At 48.4% G+C, this 20,568-nt stretch overlaps 2 protein-coding genes across 2 annotated transcripts in view; both read left to right on the top strand.

Annotated features, from left to right (window-relative positions):
• LOC139411905 (serine-rich coiled-coil domain-containing protein 1-like) overlaps positions 1-11,388 on the top strand; it is a 109,008-nt gene extending 97,620 nt beyond the window's left edge. The window contains exon 10 of the mRNA XM_071158657.1: positions 9,985-11,388. Within this exon, the coding sequence (XP_071014758.1) occupies positions 9,985-10,542 (558 nt within the window). The 3' untranslated portion in view covers positions 10,543-11,388. The remainder of the gene's footprint in view (positions 1-9,984) is intronic.
• Positions 11,389-11,787: 399 nt separating this feature from the next.
• LOC139412297 (proline-rich protein 36-like) lies at positions 11,788-15,702 on the top strand. Its single transcript, XM_071159142.1, has 4 exons — positions 11,788-11,796; positions 12,752-13,413; positions 13,654-15,108; positions 15,150-15,702. Exons 1-4 carry the CDS (start codon positions 11,788-11,790, stop codon positions 15,700-15,702), a joined length of 2,679 nt encoding a protein of 892 aa, XP_071015243.1.
• Positions 15,703-20,568: the final 4,866 nt, after the last annotated feature.

The following is a 20,568-nucleotide window of genomic DNA, read 5'->3' as shown; positions in this document are numbered from 1 at the left end:
CGAGACGGGACTTTGGAACTGCTGTTTGATGCGGGATGCGAGCCCTCTCCCTCAGCAGACTGTCAGAGGATACAATGGGGGTAATTAATGAGGGCCTCAGTACAACCCTCCTCCCCCTTCAGGCTGGTCAATGGGACTGACACGAGACGGGCGGCGCTGGCCCTTGCTGTCAGGGCCCCCAAGGTGAGGGAGACATGAGACAGGCAGCTGTCCGTCCGTCCATCGGGGCAGCAGTCTCCCACTAGCCTGGCCAGGAATGACATGTGACAGGTTCACTCCGGAGGCCCATGAAGGACATGGTAGCTCTCTTCTCTTTCTCTCTCTCTCTTCTCTTTCTCTTTCATCTCTTTCTCTCTCTGCTGTCTTTCTCTCTGCTGTCTTTCACTCTGCTGTCTTTTTCTCTGCTGTCTTTCTCCCCTCTCCTCTCCTCTTTCTCTCTGCTCTCTTTCTCTCCTCTCTTTCTCTCTCCTCTCTTTCTCTCTGCTCTCTTTCTCCCCTCTCCTCTCTTTCTCTCTGCTCCCTTTCTCCCCTCCTCTTTCTCTCTGCTCTCTTGCTCCCCTCTTTCCCTCTCTCTCCTCTTTCTCCCCTCTCCTCTCTTTCTCTCTCTCTCCTCTCTTTCTCCCCTGTCCTCTTTCTCTCTCTTTCTCTCTCTCGCTTTCTCTCTCTTTCTCTCTCTCTTTCTCTCTCTCGCTTTCTCTCCTCACTTTCTCTCTCTCCTCACTTTCTCTCTCTCCTCACTTTCTCTCTCTCTCCTCTTTCTCTCTCTCTCTCCTCTCTTTCTCTCTCTCTCCTCTCTTTCTCTCTCCTCTCTTTCTCTCTCTCGTTTTCTCTCCTCACTTTCTCTCCTCACTTTCTCTCTCTCCTCACTTTCTCTCTTTCTCTCTCTTTCTCTCTCTCGCTTTCTCTCCTCACTTTCTCTCTCTCCTCTCTTTCTCTCTCTCTCTCCTCTCTTTCTCCCCTGTCCTCTTTCTCAATCCTCTCTTTCTCTCGCTCTTTTTGAGCACATATGGTAGATCAGGGATCATGAACTAGATTCAGCTGCGGAACAATATTTTTCTTGAGCGGATGGTCGAGGACCAGAACTTAATTTACAAATAATTTGTGGGACTTCAAATTCACCGCAAGAAGGTATAATGTTTGGTCCACGGGGCAGCAGTTGGGGAACCCTGGGGTAGACCATCATCAGATACTTCATTACCCTAAACCTGGTACAAAGTATTTCTGCCCTTGTAGGAGTGAGTACTAGCAGTAGTAGTAGAAAACTAGGTTTTTAGACATTTTATTATTACCTCGCATACATTACTGTCAGTGATGATACGGTATTACTGCTACTGCTGTACTCTGTTACGGCTATTCTGTGATGGTCATAACCACAGCAACAGGGATACAACGTAGCAGTATTACTGTGTCCATCTACAAAAGACAGAGAGAATCTGGTTAGGTTCTAGTCTGTCTGTGCTGAATCTCACAAGATAAAAATGGGGCATTCAGAGAGAATGCAATACATTATGCTGTACAATGTAGGTTGGTGATGTCTAACTTGGTCTTTTTTTTTTGTACAAAATATTAAATTATTCAGATTTAAAATACATCATTAAAACATAATTAGAGAAATAACTTTTGCAAACTAATTTTCCTGAAACCTCATTATGGAAAGCCTCTGGTTTAAGGGCTATATCTGAATTAGCAATGAGATTCTGGAGCTGTATTTTAACCCTGGTACTTTCTACCATGTACACAGGTACATGAACAGCGTTGAGCCTGTCTGTACACACAGATTCCACCGGTGTGTTGAGGTTCGGAGTGTTTCACTCTACAATCCTCCACCACATCTACTTCTAATGTCAACTCTTCCATGTTGTGGAGCTTTGGTGCCTTTTTTGGACTTGAACAACCCTTCCTGCTAATATCAGGGTGTAGGGTGAAGTTGATCTTGGGTCAGTTTTTTTGCATTTTCCTCACTAATGGTTAAGGTTAGAATTGGGGAAGGAGAAACTGATCTTAGATTAGTACAACTTCACCCCAGAGCCCAATGTCAGTCTGGACGGTGTGATCACTGTGATGACTGAGGAGTTTGTCGTTGTGTTTCAGGTTCACATCTGCCAGAAGAACAGACAGCTAGTGGTTTGCCTAGTAGGTCATTGCACTGATCAGGATGACGCCCTAAGTCCCAGGCAGTGCTATGTCATGTTTGGGGAAGGACAGTTTTAATGACAGTTTGCCTCAACATGTTTAAAGAGACATGAGCAGGAGAGCTACTGTTCTCATAGCTCTGGTCCAGGGCGTTAGTGTGTTCATCTACAAACTTCTTCTAGTAGAGGATGGAGCTACTGTATACTGCCCTGGACCAGACCTACTGCTCTCACCATCCATCCCCGTGGCCTTTTACAACATGGTATTTTATTATCGTTTGTGTTTATTCAGCTTATTTCTGTCTTCAGTCTACATCATAATATATAGGCTTACTGTTGCATGGTCTAGTACTCTATTGTGTGCGTGTGCATGCTTGCGTATACATGTCGTGTGTGTGTGTGTGTGTGCGTGTGAGAGACAGAGACTGCGTGCGTGCGCAGTACAATGTGTTCTGTTGGAACTCTTGTCGACACACTGTGGTGTGCATTGTACTTCCAGTCCAGTCTTTTTTGACACCTGATTGGCAAGCTAGCTAGCTGCACTCCATCTCTCCTCTCTCTGGCTGTTTTTGAGCAGGAATAGAGTGCAGTCACGCATGGCAGCTGCTTTCAGGATGTGACACGCTGGTAGCTACAACATTATCAGCCTCTATAGACATCTGAGATACTATCTGATGCAAACTCAATTTATCAGCTGCTTCTCTTCTCCTCGCCTCCTTTTCCCCCTCTTGATATATATTTTCCTTATTGTTTATCCAGGTCTTGTGCTGTCAGGGAGAACAAGACGGGCCCAGTAAAGCATCTTATCTGCTGCAGAGCTGACAGTTGCGTGAGGGGGGCTGCAGTAGCAGTAGGCGCCGGGTAGCTTTGATGTGTATGGAGCTCTGCCTCCCATCAACAACGCGCTCCATCAGCCCTCATCATTGTGTTACCAGCCTTGTGTACTCCAACTTCCAGCCAATTCTCTTTCGCTCTCTCGCTCTCTCTCGCTCTCTCGCTCTCTCTCTCTCGCTCGCTCTCTCTCTTTCTCTCTCTCTCTCTCTCTCTCTCTCTCTCTCCCTCTACGTTTTTTCCCTCTGTACCTCTTCACAGCCTCTCTTTGTTGTGATCTCCCATTTTGATTTCGGATTTCTGTGTACTGGGCAATTTGTACTGGGCTGTGTACTGGGCAATTTGTACTGGGCTGTGTGCAGGGCTTTGTACTGGGCTCTGTGCAGGGCTTTGTACTGGGCTCTGTGCAGGGCTTTGTACCTGGTCTCTGTGCAGGGCTTTGTACCTGGTCTCTGTGCAGGGCTTTGTACTGGGCTGTGTGCAGGGCTTTGTACTGGGCTGTGTGCAGGGCTTTGTACTGGGCTGTGTGCAGGGCTCTGTGCAGGGCTTTGTACTGGGCTCTGTGCAGGGCTTTGTACTGGGCTCTGTGCAGGGCTTTGTACTGGGCTGTGTGCAGGGCTTTGTACTGGTGTCTGTGCAGGGCTTTGTACTGGTCTCTGTGCAGGGCTTTGTACTGGGCTGTGTGCAGGGCTTTGTACTGGGCTCTGTGCAGGGGAATGGAGTGGGTGGTTGGCGCATGGTGGTGATGTGCTGCCAGACTAGTTTGCCTAAAGCTCATTAAGTAGCCTGGCTAGGGGAGGTCTGAGGGCTGGGGCTATATCGAATTAATTTTATTAATTTTTTTGTGATATTCCAAGTGCCGGTATCGCAAGAATCAAGCTTTATGTTCGCTTGTTCTCATGTTGTATTTATGGTCTCGTCTCCTTCCCTCCTTTGTGCTATGTGCACCTTCCCATTTACACCAGAGATGTGTATATAATGAAGAGATGCTCACGTCTCCTCCCTAACATTGGGAGTTGCTGTTCCAAAGACGGGAAAGCAGGCGACAAGCTTAGGTTCAAAATAAGCCTATAGAAACGCATTGGCCTTATTTTGGACTGATTTTTAGCGAGAGTTAAACCTATCGCTTTGCCTCTTCCTCTATGGTTTACACACCAAGCCCCTCCCCCTGCCTCTCACGCCAACAAAGTTGAAAGATCACATCTTCCTCTCCGACGAGCGGTTTCAACTCGCTATTTGCATTTGAGGTTTGGTCCAACAGAATTGGTCATATGGACACCGAAACACGTTGAGGCATTTATTTTACTGTAATAAAGGAGAAGTTCACTTTTCTAACAAGACCTTTTGTATGTCTCAACTACTCAAAGTGCTTGCAGAAAAGACACTAATAAAACCAGAGTGAACATTGCTTCCGGAACACAAATGCCCAGTTTGTCACGCGCAGCATTGGGGTACTACGTACCACGCGCAGCATTGGGGTACTACGTACCACGCGCAGCATTGGGGTACTACGTACCACTAGCAGCATTGGGGTGCTACGTACCACTAGCAGCATTGGGGTGCTACGTACCACTAGCAGCATTGGGGTACTACGTACCACTAGCAGCATTGGGGTACTACGTACCACTAGCAGCATTGGGGTACTACGTACCACGCGCAGCATTGGGGTACTACGTACCACTAGCAGCATTGGGGTACCACGTACCACTAGCAGCATTTCAGCCAAAGACTGTTATACTAGCTGTCTAGTCTGTGTTTTATTTATATATATATATATATGCATAAAACACAATTTTATATAAGGAATTGGCAACTTGTTCTCATTCTGAGAAATAATATAGGCCACTTGATTTCAACATCTGAACAAAGTGGAAAGGCTAACATGCTGTTCAAACCGCTGAAGACAGACAGAAGGGTGTGTGCAGAAGTATTCAACTGTTCAACCTTGTCAGCTACTGTAGCAAATAGATCCAAGTTGGCTACACTAGAAATATAAAGATTAGCTGGCTAATGGCTAGCACGTGGGCTTGAGAGATGGTTGATGAGACCAGTGTTATTTCCTATAGCCCAATGCCTGCTACAATAAGTCAGTCATTTATTAGTGAATGTACATTATACATGGTTCTGGTTAAATTTGTAACAGAAAATGGCATTTTCATAGAAAGCAGGTTAAACTATTTTGATAAAATTAATTATGACACAACTCTGTGTTGCTGTCTGTTCACACTGCTTTGCTTTATCTTGGCCAGGTCGCAGTTGTAAATGAGAACTTGTTCTCAACTAGCCTACCGGGTTAAATAAAGGTGACATTTAAAAAAATTAAATTGTGGGTCTTATTGATGTGGAAGGGTTATATTTAACTTAAGTATAACTTCACAAGCCCTGAATGAATTTGATTGTTGCTGGCTGTTTGAAATGCGGTGTATTTGACCTTTAACTGAACAACGCTTATTTAGAGAGTTTTTTACAAATTATTTATTCAGATCCCTAAACTTTTTCCATATTTTGTTACGTTGAGCCTTTTTCTGGAGTGAATTTAATAGATTTTTCTCATAAGTCTTCACACAATTCCCCGCTACGATAAAGCGAAAACAGGTTATTAGAAATGTTGGCAAATGTATTAAAAATAAAAACAGAAATGCCTTATTTACCACGGTACATACGTATTCAGTCCCTTTGCTATACGACTCGACATTGAGCTCAGAAGCATCCTGTTTCCGTTGATCATCCTTGAGATGTTTCTACAACTTGATTGGAGTCCACCTGTGGTACATTCAATTGATTGGACATGATTTGAATCTGTCTATACAAGGTCCCACAGTTGACTGTGCATGTCAGAGCAAAAACCAAGCCATGAGGTTGAAGGAATTGTCTGTAGAGTTCAGAGACAGGATTGTGTTGAGGCACAGATCTTGGGAAGAGTACCAAACCATTTCTGCAACATTGAAGGTCCCCAAGAAAACAGTGGCCTCCATCATTCTTAAATTGAAGAAGTTTGGAACCACCAAGACTCTCAGCCAAACTGAGAAATCAGGGGAGAAGGGCCTTGGTCAGTTAGGTAACCAAGAACTCGATGGTCACTCTGACACAGCTCCAGTTCCTCTGTGGAGGTAGGATAACCTTCCAGAAGGACAACCATCTCTGCAGCACTCCACCAATCAGACCTTTATGGTAGAGTGGCCAGACAGGAAGTCACGAATCAGGAAAAGGCACATGACAGCCCGCTTGGAGTTTGCCAAAAGGCACCTAAAGACTCTCCGACCATGGTAAAAAACATTCTCTGGTCTGATGAAACCAAGATTGAACTCTTTGGCCTGAATGCCAAGCATCACATCTGGAGGAAACCAGGCACCGCTCATCACCTGGCCAATACCATCCCTATGGTGAAGCATGGTGGTGGCAGGGACTGGGAAACTAGTCAGGATCGAGGGAAAGATGAACAGAGCAAAGTACAGAGTGATCCTTGATGAAAACGTGCTCCAGAGCGCTCAGGACCTCAGACTGGGGCAATGGTTCACCTTCTAACAGGACAACAACCCTAAGCACACAGCCAAGACAATGCAGGAGTGGCTTCGGGACAAGTCTCTGAATGTCCTTGAGTGGCCCAGCCAGAGCCCAAACTTGAACCCGATTTGAACATCTCTGGAGAGACCTGGAAATAGCTGAAAATGTCAAAGGGTTTGAATACTTTCCGAATGCACTGTATATCATGAATCGCCATTAAGTTTGAAACAAAAATTGAGATATGATTTGATCTGATCTGATTGCGTAATCACCACGAGAGGACTCTGATTGCGTAATCACCACGAGAGGACTCTGATTGCGTAATCACCACGAGAGGACTCTGATTGCGTAATCACCACGAGAGGACTCTGATTGTACCTCAGCTGGCTCTGCGAGGAATCGTACAATACAGAGAGGCAGGCACGACAAAAAGCCCAAGCCCTCAATGACAGTCTTTTCATACAATGTTTAGAGTTTGTTTTTCTGCTTCATTGTGTTGATCTGACAAACTGCATTTAGTTGTGGGTGGAGAAGGGCTGTTCACGTCCTTCCATTTTGTTTTTAGAGAGAGAGAGAGAGAGCGCGAGAGACAGAGAGCATGTTTTTGCTCCTTGTCGCAGACATTTGTGTCTTCAGATGGCAAATTTTAGCAACACATGAATGAATGACTGCTGTGCTCAGCTGGACTGTAGCATTTGTATCAGACTGTACGGTCTCTACTGACTCACTGTGTTCAGTGTGAATCAGACTGTACGGTCTCTACTGACTCACTGTGTTCAGTGTGAATCAGACTGTACGGTCTCTACTGACTCACTGGGTTCAGTGTGAATCAGACTGTACGGTCTCTACTGACTCACTGGGTTCAGTGTGAATCAGACTGTACGGTCTCTACTGACTCACTGTGTTCAGTGTGAATCAGACTGTACGGTCTCTACTGACTCACTGTGTTCAGTGTGAATCAGACTGTACGGTCTCTACTGACTCACTGTGTTCACTGTGAATCAGACTGTACGGTCTCTACTGACTCACTGTGTTCAGTGTGCAACTGGATAGAGAACAAAGCAGCCTCGCTGTGGCTTTCTCCTCGAGGGGAAAAAAGTGATGAAATGGTGTTGCGTCTCCACTTGTGCATATAATCAGCTGGAAGGCTTTTAACAAAACTCTGCCATTAGCAACTTGCTGTGTTTCTTCACAGCCCAATAAAGACTGGGACTGCAGAGGCTTTACTTTTAAATCACTCTGTTTTACTATTGTGTGTGTTTTGCCGACCGAGGCAGGCCAGTTGCCACAGAGTGTATACTTGAGAGGACACCAGAGTTTGTAAATCAACCCCCCTCCCCTTGTCCTTGGCTACACCAGCGCTCCTCCCATCTTTCTACCAGCCCTGTTCCATCAACACGGCTGGAGAACTCTCAGCACACGCAGACACACACACTGCTTTTTACTCATCCTTTCAATGTCAGTTCACAGGTCTCGGGATATCTGAAGGAATGATATATATATATACACACACAAGTGATTATTTTGAAAAGCTCAGTGTTCTTCTGGTTTTTATTACTGTGTCCATTTAATGTGTTGATGGAATGATAGCGTTATTTCTGCCTAAGTAATGATGGAACTCTATTCCCCATCAAGTAACTAATGCAAGCAGGTAAAACTACAACTTATTGAACAACGCAGACTTGGCAGACAGGAACACACACACACGTACATTATAATATTGGTGTACGGTGGTGTTATAGCTGTTGTATTGTAGATATGTAGTGGAGTAATAATGTTCTATGATGGATTGTTTTATTTAGATTTGTTGGTGTGATGTGTTTGGACCCCAGGAAGAGTAGCTAATGGGGGATCCCTAATAAATACACATACTAAATGGGATCAGACATGACGCGTTAGCACTCTGTTCCTCCGTCCCAATAGGCCCTTTCTGTCTCCATCTGTTTTCCTCTGTGATGGAATAACACGGTGATATCACATCCAATTCCCATTTACACCTCCAAAGTTATTGCATATGCTTTGCTCCTTGTAATTAGATTCCCCTGCTCACAGTAGATGTGTATCAAACACGGTAAGGAAATTGCTTTACTTTTTGGGCTGTCGACTCGGTTAATTTCCTATGTAACCTCCCGTCTACTCAGATTGTGTTTAGTTAGTCAAACATTTGACGTAGAATCTGAAGAGCAGCTCCGTCTTGTCGAGGTTCAGCTTGAGGTGGTGGGCCGACATCCAAGCTGAGGTATCTGCCAGGCTGGGTGTCAGAAGGGGGAATGATGGTTCAGGGTGTCCAAGGCAGCAGATCCATCTAGGAGAATGAAAACAGGAGAGAGAGTCAGCTTTGGCAGTGCAGACAGCATCCGTGACACCGAGAGGCGCAGTCTTCGTTGAGTGAGCCACCTTGAAGCGTGACTGGTTAGGGTCAAGAAGATTGTTCTGAGAGAGATAGCGAGAGAGTTAGTCAGAGACCTCACACTCAAGTGTTTTTGAAAGAAAAGAAAGAAGGGATACTGGTTTGTAGTTTTTGACATACGAGGGTCAAGTGTTGGTTTCTTGAGGAGGGGAGCAACTAGGGCACATTTTGAAGTCAGAGGGGACGCAGCCAGTAGTCAGGGATGAGTTGATGATGGAAGTGAGGAATGGGACGCAGCCAGTGGTCAGGGATGAGTTGATGAGGAAGTGAGGAATGGGACGCAGCCAGTGGTCAGGGATGAGTTGATGAGGGAAGTGAGGAATGGGACGCAGCCAGTGGTCAGCAGGATTTCATCTGGAGAGAGAGAGGGGAGAAAGAGGTCCTGTAAGTCACTTTGGATAAAAGTATTTGCTAAACATGGCCATGTTGCATAAGAGAGGCAGTGTTGTGTGACCAGGAACAGGTGGCTGTCTCTCCTTGGTGCCATTGCTTTGTGTATCACCTCCCCACTGTGTGCTGTAGAGACTGAGGCTGCTTCCTGTTCTGGTTAAAGTCTCCAGTTGTACTGAGGCTGCTTCCTGTTCTGGTTAAAGTCTCCAGTTGTACTGAGGCTGCTTCCTGTTCTGGTTAAAGTCTCCAGTTGTACTGAGGCTGCTTCCTGTTCTGGTTAAAGTCTCCAGTTGTACTGAGGCTGCTTCCTGTTCTGGTTAAAGTCTCCAGTTGGACTGAGGCTGCTTCCTGTTCTGGTTAAAGTCTCCAGTTGTACTGAGGCTGCTTCCTGTTCTGGTTAAAGTCTCCAGTTGGACTGAGGCTGCTTCCTGTTCTGGTTAAAGTCTCCAGTTGGACTGAGGCTGCTTCCTGTTCTGGTTAAAGTCTCCAGTTGGACTGAGGCTGCTTCCTGTTCTGGTTAAAGTCCCCAGTTGGACTGAGGCTGCTTCCTGTTCTGGTTCTTACAGAGCAAGGTTCCAGTTGGTCGGGAAATAATTAGACAAAGCTCCGGGAACTTACGATGCCTCGTCAAAATGTCCCTGCAGTTAACCAGCTACATTGGTGTCATATTGTTACAGTTTTTTGTCTTTCTCTCTCCCTCTTTCTCTCGGTTCGCAGACCATCCATCCCAGCCGGGAAACAAGCCAAAACAGTACCAGCACAAGAGACAGAAGGCCGGCTCGGTCTCTCATCGAGGACCAATACAGCCGTATGGCGGCAGAACACTCCACTTCCAGCGATGAGAGCCACTGCCCAGCCCCAGCCCTGTCGTCCAGTGGCCCCGGGGGAGGCAGGGACCATGCAGGACCCCCGAGGAGACCAGAAGGGGCTCTGATCTCATCAGAGGTAGGGGCTCTCAGGAGAATCGACTACCCAGCCAGCCAGATCCCCCGGGCGGTGGGGGTGGGGACTGCGGTGTGGGGCAGCAGCTCCAGCCTCCAGAGCCGAGGCAGTCCCTGCCGCAGCAGCCTCTCCTCAGACAGCGAGAGAGCCCCGGTACCTATCCCTTGCCAGCCTTCTCTCTCCACCTCATCTTCCTCTTCCTCCTTCACGGGCCGCCTGGGCCAGCCTCCCAGAGGCCCCCTTTCCCTGCACATGTACAGCCGCAAGAACGTCTTCCTGCAGCACTCACTTCACACTGCCGAACTGCAGGCCCTGGCCCAACACGACGGCTAAGGCACTGGGGTCGTGCGCACACACACACACGCACGCACACAACCACTCAGACTTACACACACACATACACACACCTTTCACTTTCCCCATATCCCCTAAAACATATAATATAATGGACACATCACCATCTGAATCATGGAAGTGAAAGTCATCTCCGGAATTCACCTAACAACCAGTGTCCTCAACACTCAAAACTTCCAATCAACTTGACGTTAGCTCAAATCCTACCCATTTCTTACATTTCATTCATCTCAACCCTAGCTGTCAGTCCTTCCCATCCCTGAGCAGAGTATGCTGTAACAGACACTATCCTGTACCCACCGTCTAGATCACAGTTACACGATCATCCAAGCATACCTCTAGACTCACAGAACCTCGGAAGGTACATGTCTGTGTGGTACTGTGCATTTGACCACTTTGACATATTAAAAGGTTGATAGATGTGCTCACTTGAACACACACACACACACCAGTCTGCCAGTCTGCCCGCCAGCCAGTCTGCCAGTCAGTCAGCCAGTGTTCACATGGCACTCGTCAGTCTAACACCTTAGATCAGCACTAAATGATGAGCGTTGGCTGACAGCTGCTTATGCCCACACACACACTGCTATTACACCCTAACATGGAGACACTCCACTCCCCTCTCAGCTCTAACACTACAGGGAATTAACTCATGTGAATGTTACAGTTTTGTCAGCATAGCTGAACATGGCCAATCCATGCTGCTCATTGCACTGACAATGTGACTGACATCCTTCTCATATTTGCCAAATCCTGTCAAAGATCCCAACTCTGATTTCTGACACAGACAGTCAGTCCCATTTAAGGGAGTTTCATTCATTAACCTTTTAATAATTGCATGCTTTTTAAGATTATATACACATTTAAGCGGGGGGGGGGGGGGCTTTTGTACAGTGAAAGTGGGTGTCTTTAATAAGAACCGATGTCTGTCTACACCTGACACTTTTATATGTTGATATCATAAACTGGGACGATTCACCAGGGAAGGTACTCATAAAGCATCTGAGTGCTGATCTAAGATCAGTTTTGTCTTTTAGATAAAGAATGAATTAGATGATGTTTTATAGGAGCTACCTGATCCTAGATCAGCACTCCTGCTCGTATAGGCTGTATAATGTCTCGTGTGAGAATAGAACCCTATCCTTGTACTGTCACTTATTTAAGGCAATAGGTCTTGTTCAATGCATAGCGTTTCATATTCGGAGAACACCCATTGTGATAACAATGTTGATGGTACATGAGAATGCACATCTTTGAACTGTAAGATGGGTTTACAAAAAAATGGTCATGAGCTGTAATGATAATTAGACACGCAATGATTTTTGTAACAATGTACATGAAACTGCCATGCAACTGGACTCAACGCTACAGTACATAGTGGTGTACAGTATAGAGGCTGCTGGGAGACTGTCTGTTGTCTGCTCTCTTTGGAAACAACAGAAAGTGGTCTAGTTGGAGTCCAGTCTAGTTGGAGCAGAAGCAAGGACTCATCAAGGTGAAGGACATCTTGAAGAAATGCAGCTTACTTACTTACTGCTCCACTTTCTCTCTCCCTCTACTTCTCTCTCCTCTCTCCTCTTTCTCTCTACCTCTACCCCTCTCTCCTCTTTCTCTCTACCTCTACCCCTCTCTCCACTTTCTCTCTCCCTCTACCCCTCTCTCCTCTTTCTCTCTCCCTCTACCCCTCTCTCCTCTTTCTCTCTCCCTCTACCTCTCTCTCCTCTTTCTCTCTCCCTCTACCTCTCTCTCCTCTCTCCTCTTTCTCTCTCCCTCTACCTCTCTCCTCTCTCCTCTTTCTCTCTCCCTCTACCTCTCTCTCCTCTCTCCTCTTTCTCTCTCCCTCTCAGCCTACTTACACTAGCCCAGCATTGTCACACCTAGAGAGAGTGAAAGAGAGAGCAGCTTGGAGGAGGGAATGTCTTCAGTGCTCTCTCTATCCTGTGTTTAGCGGGGCTCTCTGTATCCCATGACGACAATGATGGGCTAGTACATCAGGTGTCAAACTCATTCCACAGAGGGCCGTGTGTCTGCGAGTTTTCACTCCACCCTTGTACTTGATTGATGAATTAAGGTCACTAATTAGTAAGGAACTCCCCTCAGCTGGATGTCTACGGCTTAATTGAAAAGAAAAAACAAAAACCTGCAGACACTCTTCCCTCATGGAATGAGTTTGACACCCCTGGGCTAGTGGAAACAGCCAGCTGCATTTACCCACGATGACTTTCTGCCAAACACAGCCAGCCCTCCAGCCGGTATCCCCACAGCCAGCCCCACAGCTTGTATCCCCACAGCCAGCCCCACAGCTTGTATACCCACAGCCAGCCACCCAACCTGTATCCCATCAGCCTGTATCCCCACAGCCAGCCCTCCAGCCAGTATCCCCACAGCCAGCCCTCCAGCCGGTATCCCCACAGCCAGCCCACCAGCTGGTATTCCCCCAGCCAGCCCACCAGCCGGTATCCCCCGCAGCCAGCCCACCAGCCAGGATAACCACCCAGCCAGCCCACCAGCCGGTATTCCCCCAGCCAGCCCACCAGCCGGTATCCCCCGCAGCCAGCCCACCAGCCAGGATAACCCCCCAGCCAGCCCACCAGCCAGGATCCCCCGCAGCCAGCCCACCAGCCGGTATTCCCCCAGCCAGCCCACCAGCCAGGATCCCCCACAGCCAGCCACCCAACCTGTATCCCCAGAGCCAACCCCCAAGCCTCCCAGTCTGTATCCCCCCAGCCAGCCCACCAGCCTGTATCCCCACAACCAGTCCACCTGCCTGTATCCCCACAACCAGCCCCCCAGCCTGTATCCCCACAGCCAGCCCCCCAGCCTGTATCCCCACAGCCAGACCATCAGCCTGTAACCCCACAGCCAGACCATCAGCCTGTAACTCCACAGCCAGACCATCAGCCTGTAATCCCCCCAGCCAGCCCATCAGCCTGTAATTCCCCCAGCCAGCCCATCAGCCTGTAATCCCCCCAGCCAGCCCACCAGCCAGGATCCCCCCCAGCCAGCCCCACAGCTTGTATCCCCACAGCCAGCCACCCAACCTGTATCTCCACAGCCAACCCCCAAGCCTCCCAGTCTCTATCCCCCTAGCCAGCCCATCAGCCTGTATCCCCCCAGCCAGCCCATCAGCCTCTATCCCGTCAGCCTGTATCACCTCAGCCAGCCCGTCAGCCTGTATCCCCTCAGCCAGCCCGTCAGCCTGTGTCCCCCCAGCCAGTCCGTCAGCCTGTATCCCCCCAGCCAGCCCGTCAGCCTGTATCCCTCCAGCCAGCCCATCAGCCTGTATCCCTCCAGCCAGACCACCAGCCTGTATCCCTCCAGCCAGCCCACCAGCCTGTATCCCCCCCCAGCCAGCCCATCAGCCTCTATCCCGTCAGCCTGTATCCCCTCAGCCAGCCCGTCAGCTTGTATCCCCTCAGCCTGTATCCCCCCCACCAGCCTGTATCCCCCCAGCCAGCTCGTCAGCCTGTATCCCCCCAGCCAGCCCGTCAGCCTGTATCCCTCCAGCCAGCCCACCAGCCTGTATCCCTCCAGCCAGCCCACCAGCCTGTATCCCTCCAGCCAGCCCACCAGCCTGTATCCCTCCAGCCAGCCCACCGGCCTGTATCCCCCCAGCCAGCCCACCAGCCTGTATCCCTCCAGCCAGCCCACCAGCCTCTATCCCCCCAGCCAGCCCGTCAGCCTGTATCCCCTCAGCCAGCCCGTCAGCTTGTATCCTCTCAGCCTGTATCCCCCCAGCCAGCCCACCAGCCTGTATCCCCTCAGCCTGTATCCCCCCCACCAGCCTGTATCCCCACCGCCTGTATCCCCCCAGCCAGCCGTCAGCCTGTATCCCCCCAGCCAGCCCGCCAGCCTGTATCCCCCCAGCCAGCCCGCCAGCCTGTATCCCCCCAGCCAGCCCGCCAGCCTGTATCCCTCCAGCCAGCCCACCAGCCTGTATCCCCACAGCCTGTATCCCTCCAGCCAGCCCATCAGCCTGTATCCCTCCAGCCAGCCCATCAGCCTGTATCCCTCCAGCCAGCCCATCAGCCTGTATCCCTCCAGCCAGCCCATCAGCCTGTATCCCTCCAGCCAGCCCACCAGCCTGTATCCCTCCAGCCAGCCCGTCAGCCTGTATCCCTCCAGCCAGCCCATCAGCCTGTATTCCCCCAGCCAGCCCACCAGCCTGTATCCTCTCAGCCTGTATCCCCCCAGCCAGCCCACCAGCCTGTATCCCCTCAGCCTGTATCCCCCCCACCAGCCTGTATCCCCACAGCCTGTATCCCCCCAGCCAGCCCGTCAGCCTGTATCCCCCCAGCCAGCCCGTCAGCCTGTATCCCCCCCAGCCAGCCCGTCAGCCTGTATCCCCCCAGCCAGCCCGTCAGCCTGTATCCCCCCCAGCCAGCCCATCAGCCTGTATCCCTCCAGCCAGCCCATCAGCCTGCATCCCTCCAGCCAGCCCATCAGCCTGTATCCCTCCAGCCAGCCCACGAGCCTGTATCCCTCCAGCCAGCCCATCAGCCTCTATCCCTCCAGCCAGCCCATCAGCCTCTATCCCGTCAGCCTGTATCCCCTCAGCCAGCCCGTCAGCCTGTATCCCCCCCCAGCCAGCCCGTCAGCCTGTATCCCCCCAGCCAGCCCGTCAGCCTGTATCCCCCCAGCCAGCCCGTCAGCCTGTATCCCCCCAGCCAGCCCGTCAGCCTGTATCCCTCCAGCCAGCCCACCAGCCTGTATCCCTCCAGCCAGCCCACCAGCCTGTATCCCTCCAGCCAGCCCGTCAGCCTGTATCCCTCCAGCCAGCCCATCAGCCTGTATTCCCCCAGCCAGCCCACCAGCCTGTATCCACCCAGCCAGCCCGTCAGCCTGTATCCCCCCAGCCAGCCCGTCAGCCTGTATCCCTCCAGCCAGCCCACCAGCCTGTATCCCTCCAGCCAGCCCACCAGCCTGTATCCCTCCAGCCAGCCCGTCAGCCTGTATCCCTCCAGCCAGCCCATCAGCCTGTATTCCCCCAGCCAGCCCACCAGCCTGTATCCACCCAGCCAGCCCATCTGCCTGTATCCCTCCAGCCAGCCCATCAGCCTGTATCCCTCCAGCCAGCCAGACCATCAGCCTGTATCCCCACAGCCAGCCAGCCTATATCTCTACAGTGTTTGCGCCTGATTCCACTATGTGTTTAATACGAACTGTAATAATTCTGGAACATTTCCTGTATGGTTTACAAGTTGGAGGGGGTTCGTCTTTAATTATTGCAACTTTGGGATAGATCAACATACTGCTCTCAGGACAAGGATTGGGAATAGAAAGGGGAGCTCAAGGTTTAAGGACAAAGTTGAGGTTTTGAGTTCTGAACAAATGTGTACACAACTGATTTACAATGATCGTTTCTCTTGTAGTGGACAGAGCATCACAAGAGTCTCTGTAATGTATGTTTCTTAACTGACCACAAAGTCCAGGACACTTCGTTGACTGTTAGCTCTCATATTGGATAACAAGTACTTATTATTTAGAGTGTTTGATGAAGAACATGACTGTATTTACACACTGGTGACATGATGTTATATCCTGTATATTGTACATAGATAAGCCCTTAATATGCCCTTAATATTCATGTAAGTCGATTTTAAGGTTATTTTTTAAAAACATTTACAGGGTTCACAATGTAGAGAAATGAGAGAACCCAAACAAACAAAATCATACAATGTCAAGTGGTCTCTCCACCACAATAGTTGTTTTAATAAATTATTTTCACTCTGTATTATTTACTGATAAAAAAAAATGAGAAGAGATGCTCGGCGTGTGGTGCTGTTGACTTTGGTGACATTGAACCAATCTACTAGAGTTTCTTTCGTTTGGGTGTTGGGTTATCGCTAATTATGTTTGGATGGCTTTATCCCGCAGGGTTGGCTGCTCTCCCCTATTCATTAGAGCTGCAGACACCCTCCATTAGCTCTCGAGATAGCTACTGGCGTTGAGAGTGAAGTGGAGGAGGAGACCCTCATTAAACGACTCAACCAGTGAATGCACTGTTGATACAACGTGTTGATACAGTGAAGCATACCACCAACGAGCAACAAGTCACGCTGCTGCCTCGAGGGCTACGTTCAGTGGACAAGCTTTGTTCAATGTTGCAGATAATAATGCCATGAATATAACCAATGTGATTCCTGTCAGAGGCATGTTTTTCTTCACATACTATATTTCAATCTGCAAAGCTTGACTACGTTTTACTACTGAACGTGGCCCAGGTTTGTCTGGCAATTTAGCAACATTTACATTCATATTGTCAACATGCACTGAGTGTACAAAGCATGAAGAACACCTGCTCTCAGAACATTTTCGTATTGTTCTGTACATAAATCCGAGACACTCCCATTTAGTATATGTATTGGTTTGTGGATGTCCATTACCCATTTTGTTTGATATGTTACGGTTTATAATTTATCCGTTATTTTACCAGGTAAGTTGACTGAGAACACCTTCTCATTTACAGCAACTACCTGGGGAATAGTTACAGGGGAGAGGAGGGGGATGAATGAGCCAATTGTAAACTGGGGATTATTAGGTGACCGTGCTGGTTTGAGGGCTAGATTGGGAATTTAGCCAGGACACCGGGGTTAACACCACTACTCTTACAATATATGCCATGGGATCTTTAATGACCTCAGAGAGTCAGGACACCCTTTTTACGTCCCAAATCACTGCCCTGGGGCATTGTTTAGACCAAAGGAAAGAGTGCCTCCTACTGGCCCTCCAACACCACTTCCAGCAGCATCTGGTCTCCCATCCAGGGACTGACCAGGACCAACCCTGCTTATTTTCAGAAGCAAGACAGCAGTGGTATGCAGGGTGGTATGCTGCAGCAGTGCTATGATATGTTACCAATTTTAGCTCGTTAGCTAGGCTAAAGGTTAAGATTAGGAGTTAGGTTAAATTGTTAAGGTTGGGGGAAGGGTTAGTTAACATGCTAAGTAGCAAGTGGTTGAAAAGTTGATAAAATTGTCAGTGATGAGATTTGAACTCACAACCTTTTGTGTTGCTAAACCTTCTCATTATACACCCACCCATCTACCCTGATCAACTACCCTACTTTCACTTTTGCCTGAAGTAACCATCTCTCTTATGTAACCATACCAAACGTAACATATACTAATTAGAGTGTCCCGAATTTACTTTTACTATGTTATGTCTAGACTATGAGACGAAGCTGGCTCTTTCATGACAGACTGACCAGGTGAATCCAGGTGAAAGCTATGATCCCTTATTGATGTCACCTGTTAAATCCACTTCGATCCGAGTAGATGAAGGGGAGGAGACCGATTTAAAGAAGGATTTTTAAGCCTTGAGACATTGATTGTGTATGTGTGCCATTGAGGGTGACTAAAGGTTTAAAATGCCTTTTGAACCCTCCAAAGGAGATCCTGCCAACTTGACACAACTGTGGGAAACATTGGAGTCAACATGGGCTATCAATCCTGTGGAAAGCTTTCAACACCTTGTAGAGTCCATGCCCCAACGTATTAAGGCTGTTCTGAGGGCAACAAAAAAAATATATATATTGGCACGGTGTTTGTAATGTTTTGTACTCAGTGTATATGAAACTGGACTCAACCCGCCTGGTGAGAGCACTCTGTGACATCACTGACACTGTGACATCACTGACACTCTGTGACATCATTCCAACCAACCAATCCCAGCTGCGTGAGTATTTCAGAGTGTTTCCAATTGCAACGTGAGCCTGTTCTGTTTGTGTGAGGAAGTGTGTCATTAAATACATGAGTGTACAAAACATTAAGAACACCTTCCTAATACTGTGTTGCACTCCAGTTTGCCCTCAGAACAGCCTCAATTTGTCGGGGCATGGACTCTACAAAGTGTTGAAAGGCCCATGTTGACTCCAGTAGTTCCTACAGTTGTGTCAAGTTGGCCGGATGTTCTTTGGGTGGTGGACCATTCTTGATACACACGGGAAACTGTTGAGCAAGAAAAAAACCAACAGCGTTGCAGTTCATGACACAAACCGGTGAGCCTGGCACCTACTACCACGCGCCGTTCAAAGGAACTTACATCTTTTGTCTTCCCCTCTGAGTGACACACATACAATCCATGTCTCAATTGTCTCAAGGCTTAAAAATCCTCCTTTAACACGTCTCCTCCCCTTCATCTAATCGGATTGAAGTGGATTTAACAAGTCACATCAATAAGGGATCATAGCTTTCACCTGGATTCACCTGGTCAGTCTGTGTCGTGAAAGAGTAAGTCTCTTAAATGTTTTGTACGCTCAGTGGAGATAGGGAGAACAGTTGGGTTTTTGAGCTCCCTGTTTCATTGTTGTCAGTCAACCGCAGGTTTTGTCTGCTCCTAGCCTGCTATCTATAGGACAGGTTCTCCCTGGCTTATACACCCATTGATGATTGGTGTCACTAACATCTTTTGACGCCCAGCCTCTGAATATCTCTTGTCACGCTGTCGTTTGTCACAATAAGAGTGGACGTGGATCCATACTGTGCTGGTGCTCTCTCTCTGTGCTCTGTCGTGCCTGTCACCCCTCCTAAATGTCCTCCGTAAATCTTCTTATTGCATTGCCCTCGTTTATTACATCAGACCTCACAGCTCAGAGGCCTGTAGTGAACCACAGTGACATCCCCCACTCCGTAGCCCCTCGATGGCAATCTCTCTTTCTCTCTCTCCTGCTTTTCACTCCTCTCGTGTCCTCTGCATCCTTAACTACTTTTTGGCCTAAAAAGAGGCCAGGGCTGAACCTAGAAAGGCCCCTGGCGTCACAGGGAATAAAGAGTTTGGTGTGAACTACGGTGAATGAAGACAGAGGCATTGCAGAGATAAATGGGGATGTTTACTTTTGAGGGAGGCGGCCATTGAAATGCACAAACCTTTAATGCTCATCTCTGCCTCTGTGAAATTGCATTTGTTACGTGTGACACTTTGCTATATATCTCACCGACGCACTGAAGACTGAGTGTTGGGCTGTGCTGTTGCTGGGAGGTTGATTCTCCATGGTTCGCTCTGTCAGAGAGGAGCTTTTTGATTGTATTTAAACAATTCCAGAAAGGCACACACATCTGAGCTATCTTGTTGCAGGTGCATGGAAACAATGAGATCATTTGAAATAAAACAGAAACCCACACACTGCCCTTGCTAGGATCAGTAAATCACTGATTTGTCATTTCACAAAGCCCCCTCATAGAATCTGTCATCCTTTTTCATATCTTATTGGAAAAAGAACAACATAATTAAATACAACTTGGTCTCATCCCAAGGTTCTCTCTAAGGAAATATAAACCACAGCTATTGTTTAATGGCACAATATTCTATTATTCAATAATAATAATGATGATCTGGTTGTTCATCCTACAAATCAACATAAAGGTTCTATTCTCCTGCTCAGTAGATCCCTTAACACAGTGTACAATACCGTTTTCAAATGCCGTTAAATCCAAAGCATTGTCATTACTGTGTGAGCAGTTTCTATAACACAATCATCAGTGGAGAAGCTGCAGTCTTCAGAAGCCAATTAGACCTATCCAGATACATGTAGTTGTTCTCTTTGGCTCAGTTGGTAGAGAATGGCTCTAGAGAATGGCCACCCATACAAAAAATGTATGCACACATGACTGTAAGTCATTTTGGATAGAACCGTCTGCTAAATTTCATATATTTAAGGGCCTGAAGCTGGCCACACCGGTGGGCACGGTTCCTGGGCAGTGTGATTACAAGTTGGACCTGCTTCCAAGGCACCAGTGATTATGGTGTCAGGCTGTGCCAACGCCCCTCAAACAGAGGGAAGGTCAGTGTGTGCCCAGTAACCATGCCCCCCCCCCCACACAGCGGCCCAACAGCGATGCCCTCTACAGTAAACCCCAGAGAGACATGCTGGCACAAGGAGATAGCAGTGGCTGCCAAGGGGAGAGAGACGTGCACATACTTCATGCAAACCTACTGTGAAGGGATATAGGAAGAGGTTAATAGGCAAACAATGGGATAGGCGATGTCTGCAGTTTACAGCCGTGT

Source organism: Oncorhynchus clarkii, chromosome 6, assembly GCF_045791955.1.
Source record: "Oncorhynchus clarkii lewisi isolate Uvic-CL-2024 chromosome 6, UVic_Ocla_1.0, whole genome shotgun sequence".
NCBI lineage: Eukaryota > Metazoa > Chordata > Actinopteri > Salmoniformes > Salmonidae > Oncorhynchus > Oncorhynchus clarkii.
This window is presented reverse-complemented; position numbering and strand designations above follow the sequence as displayed.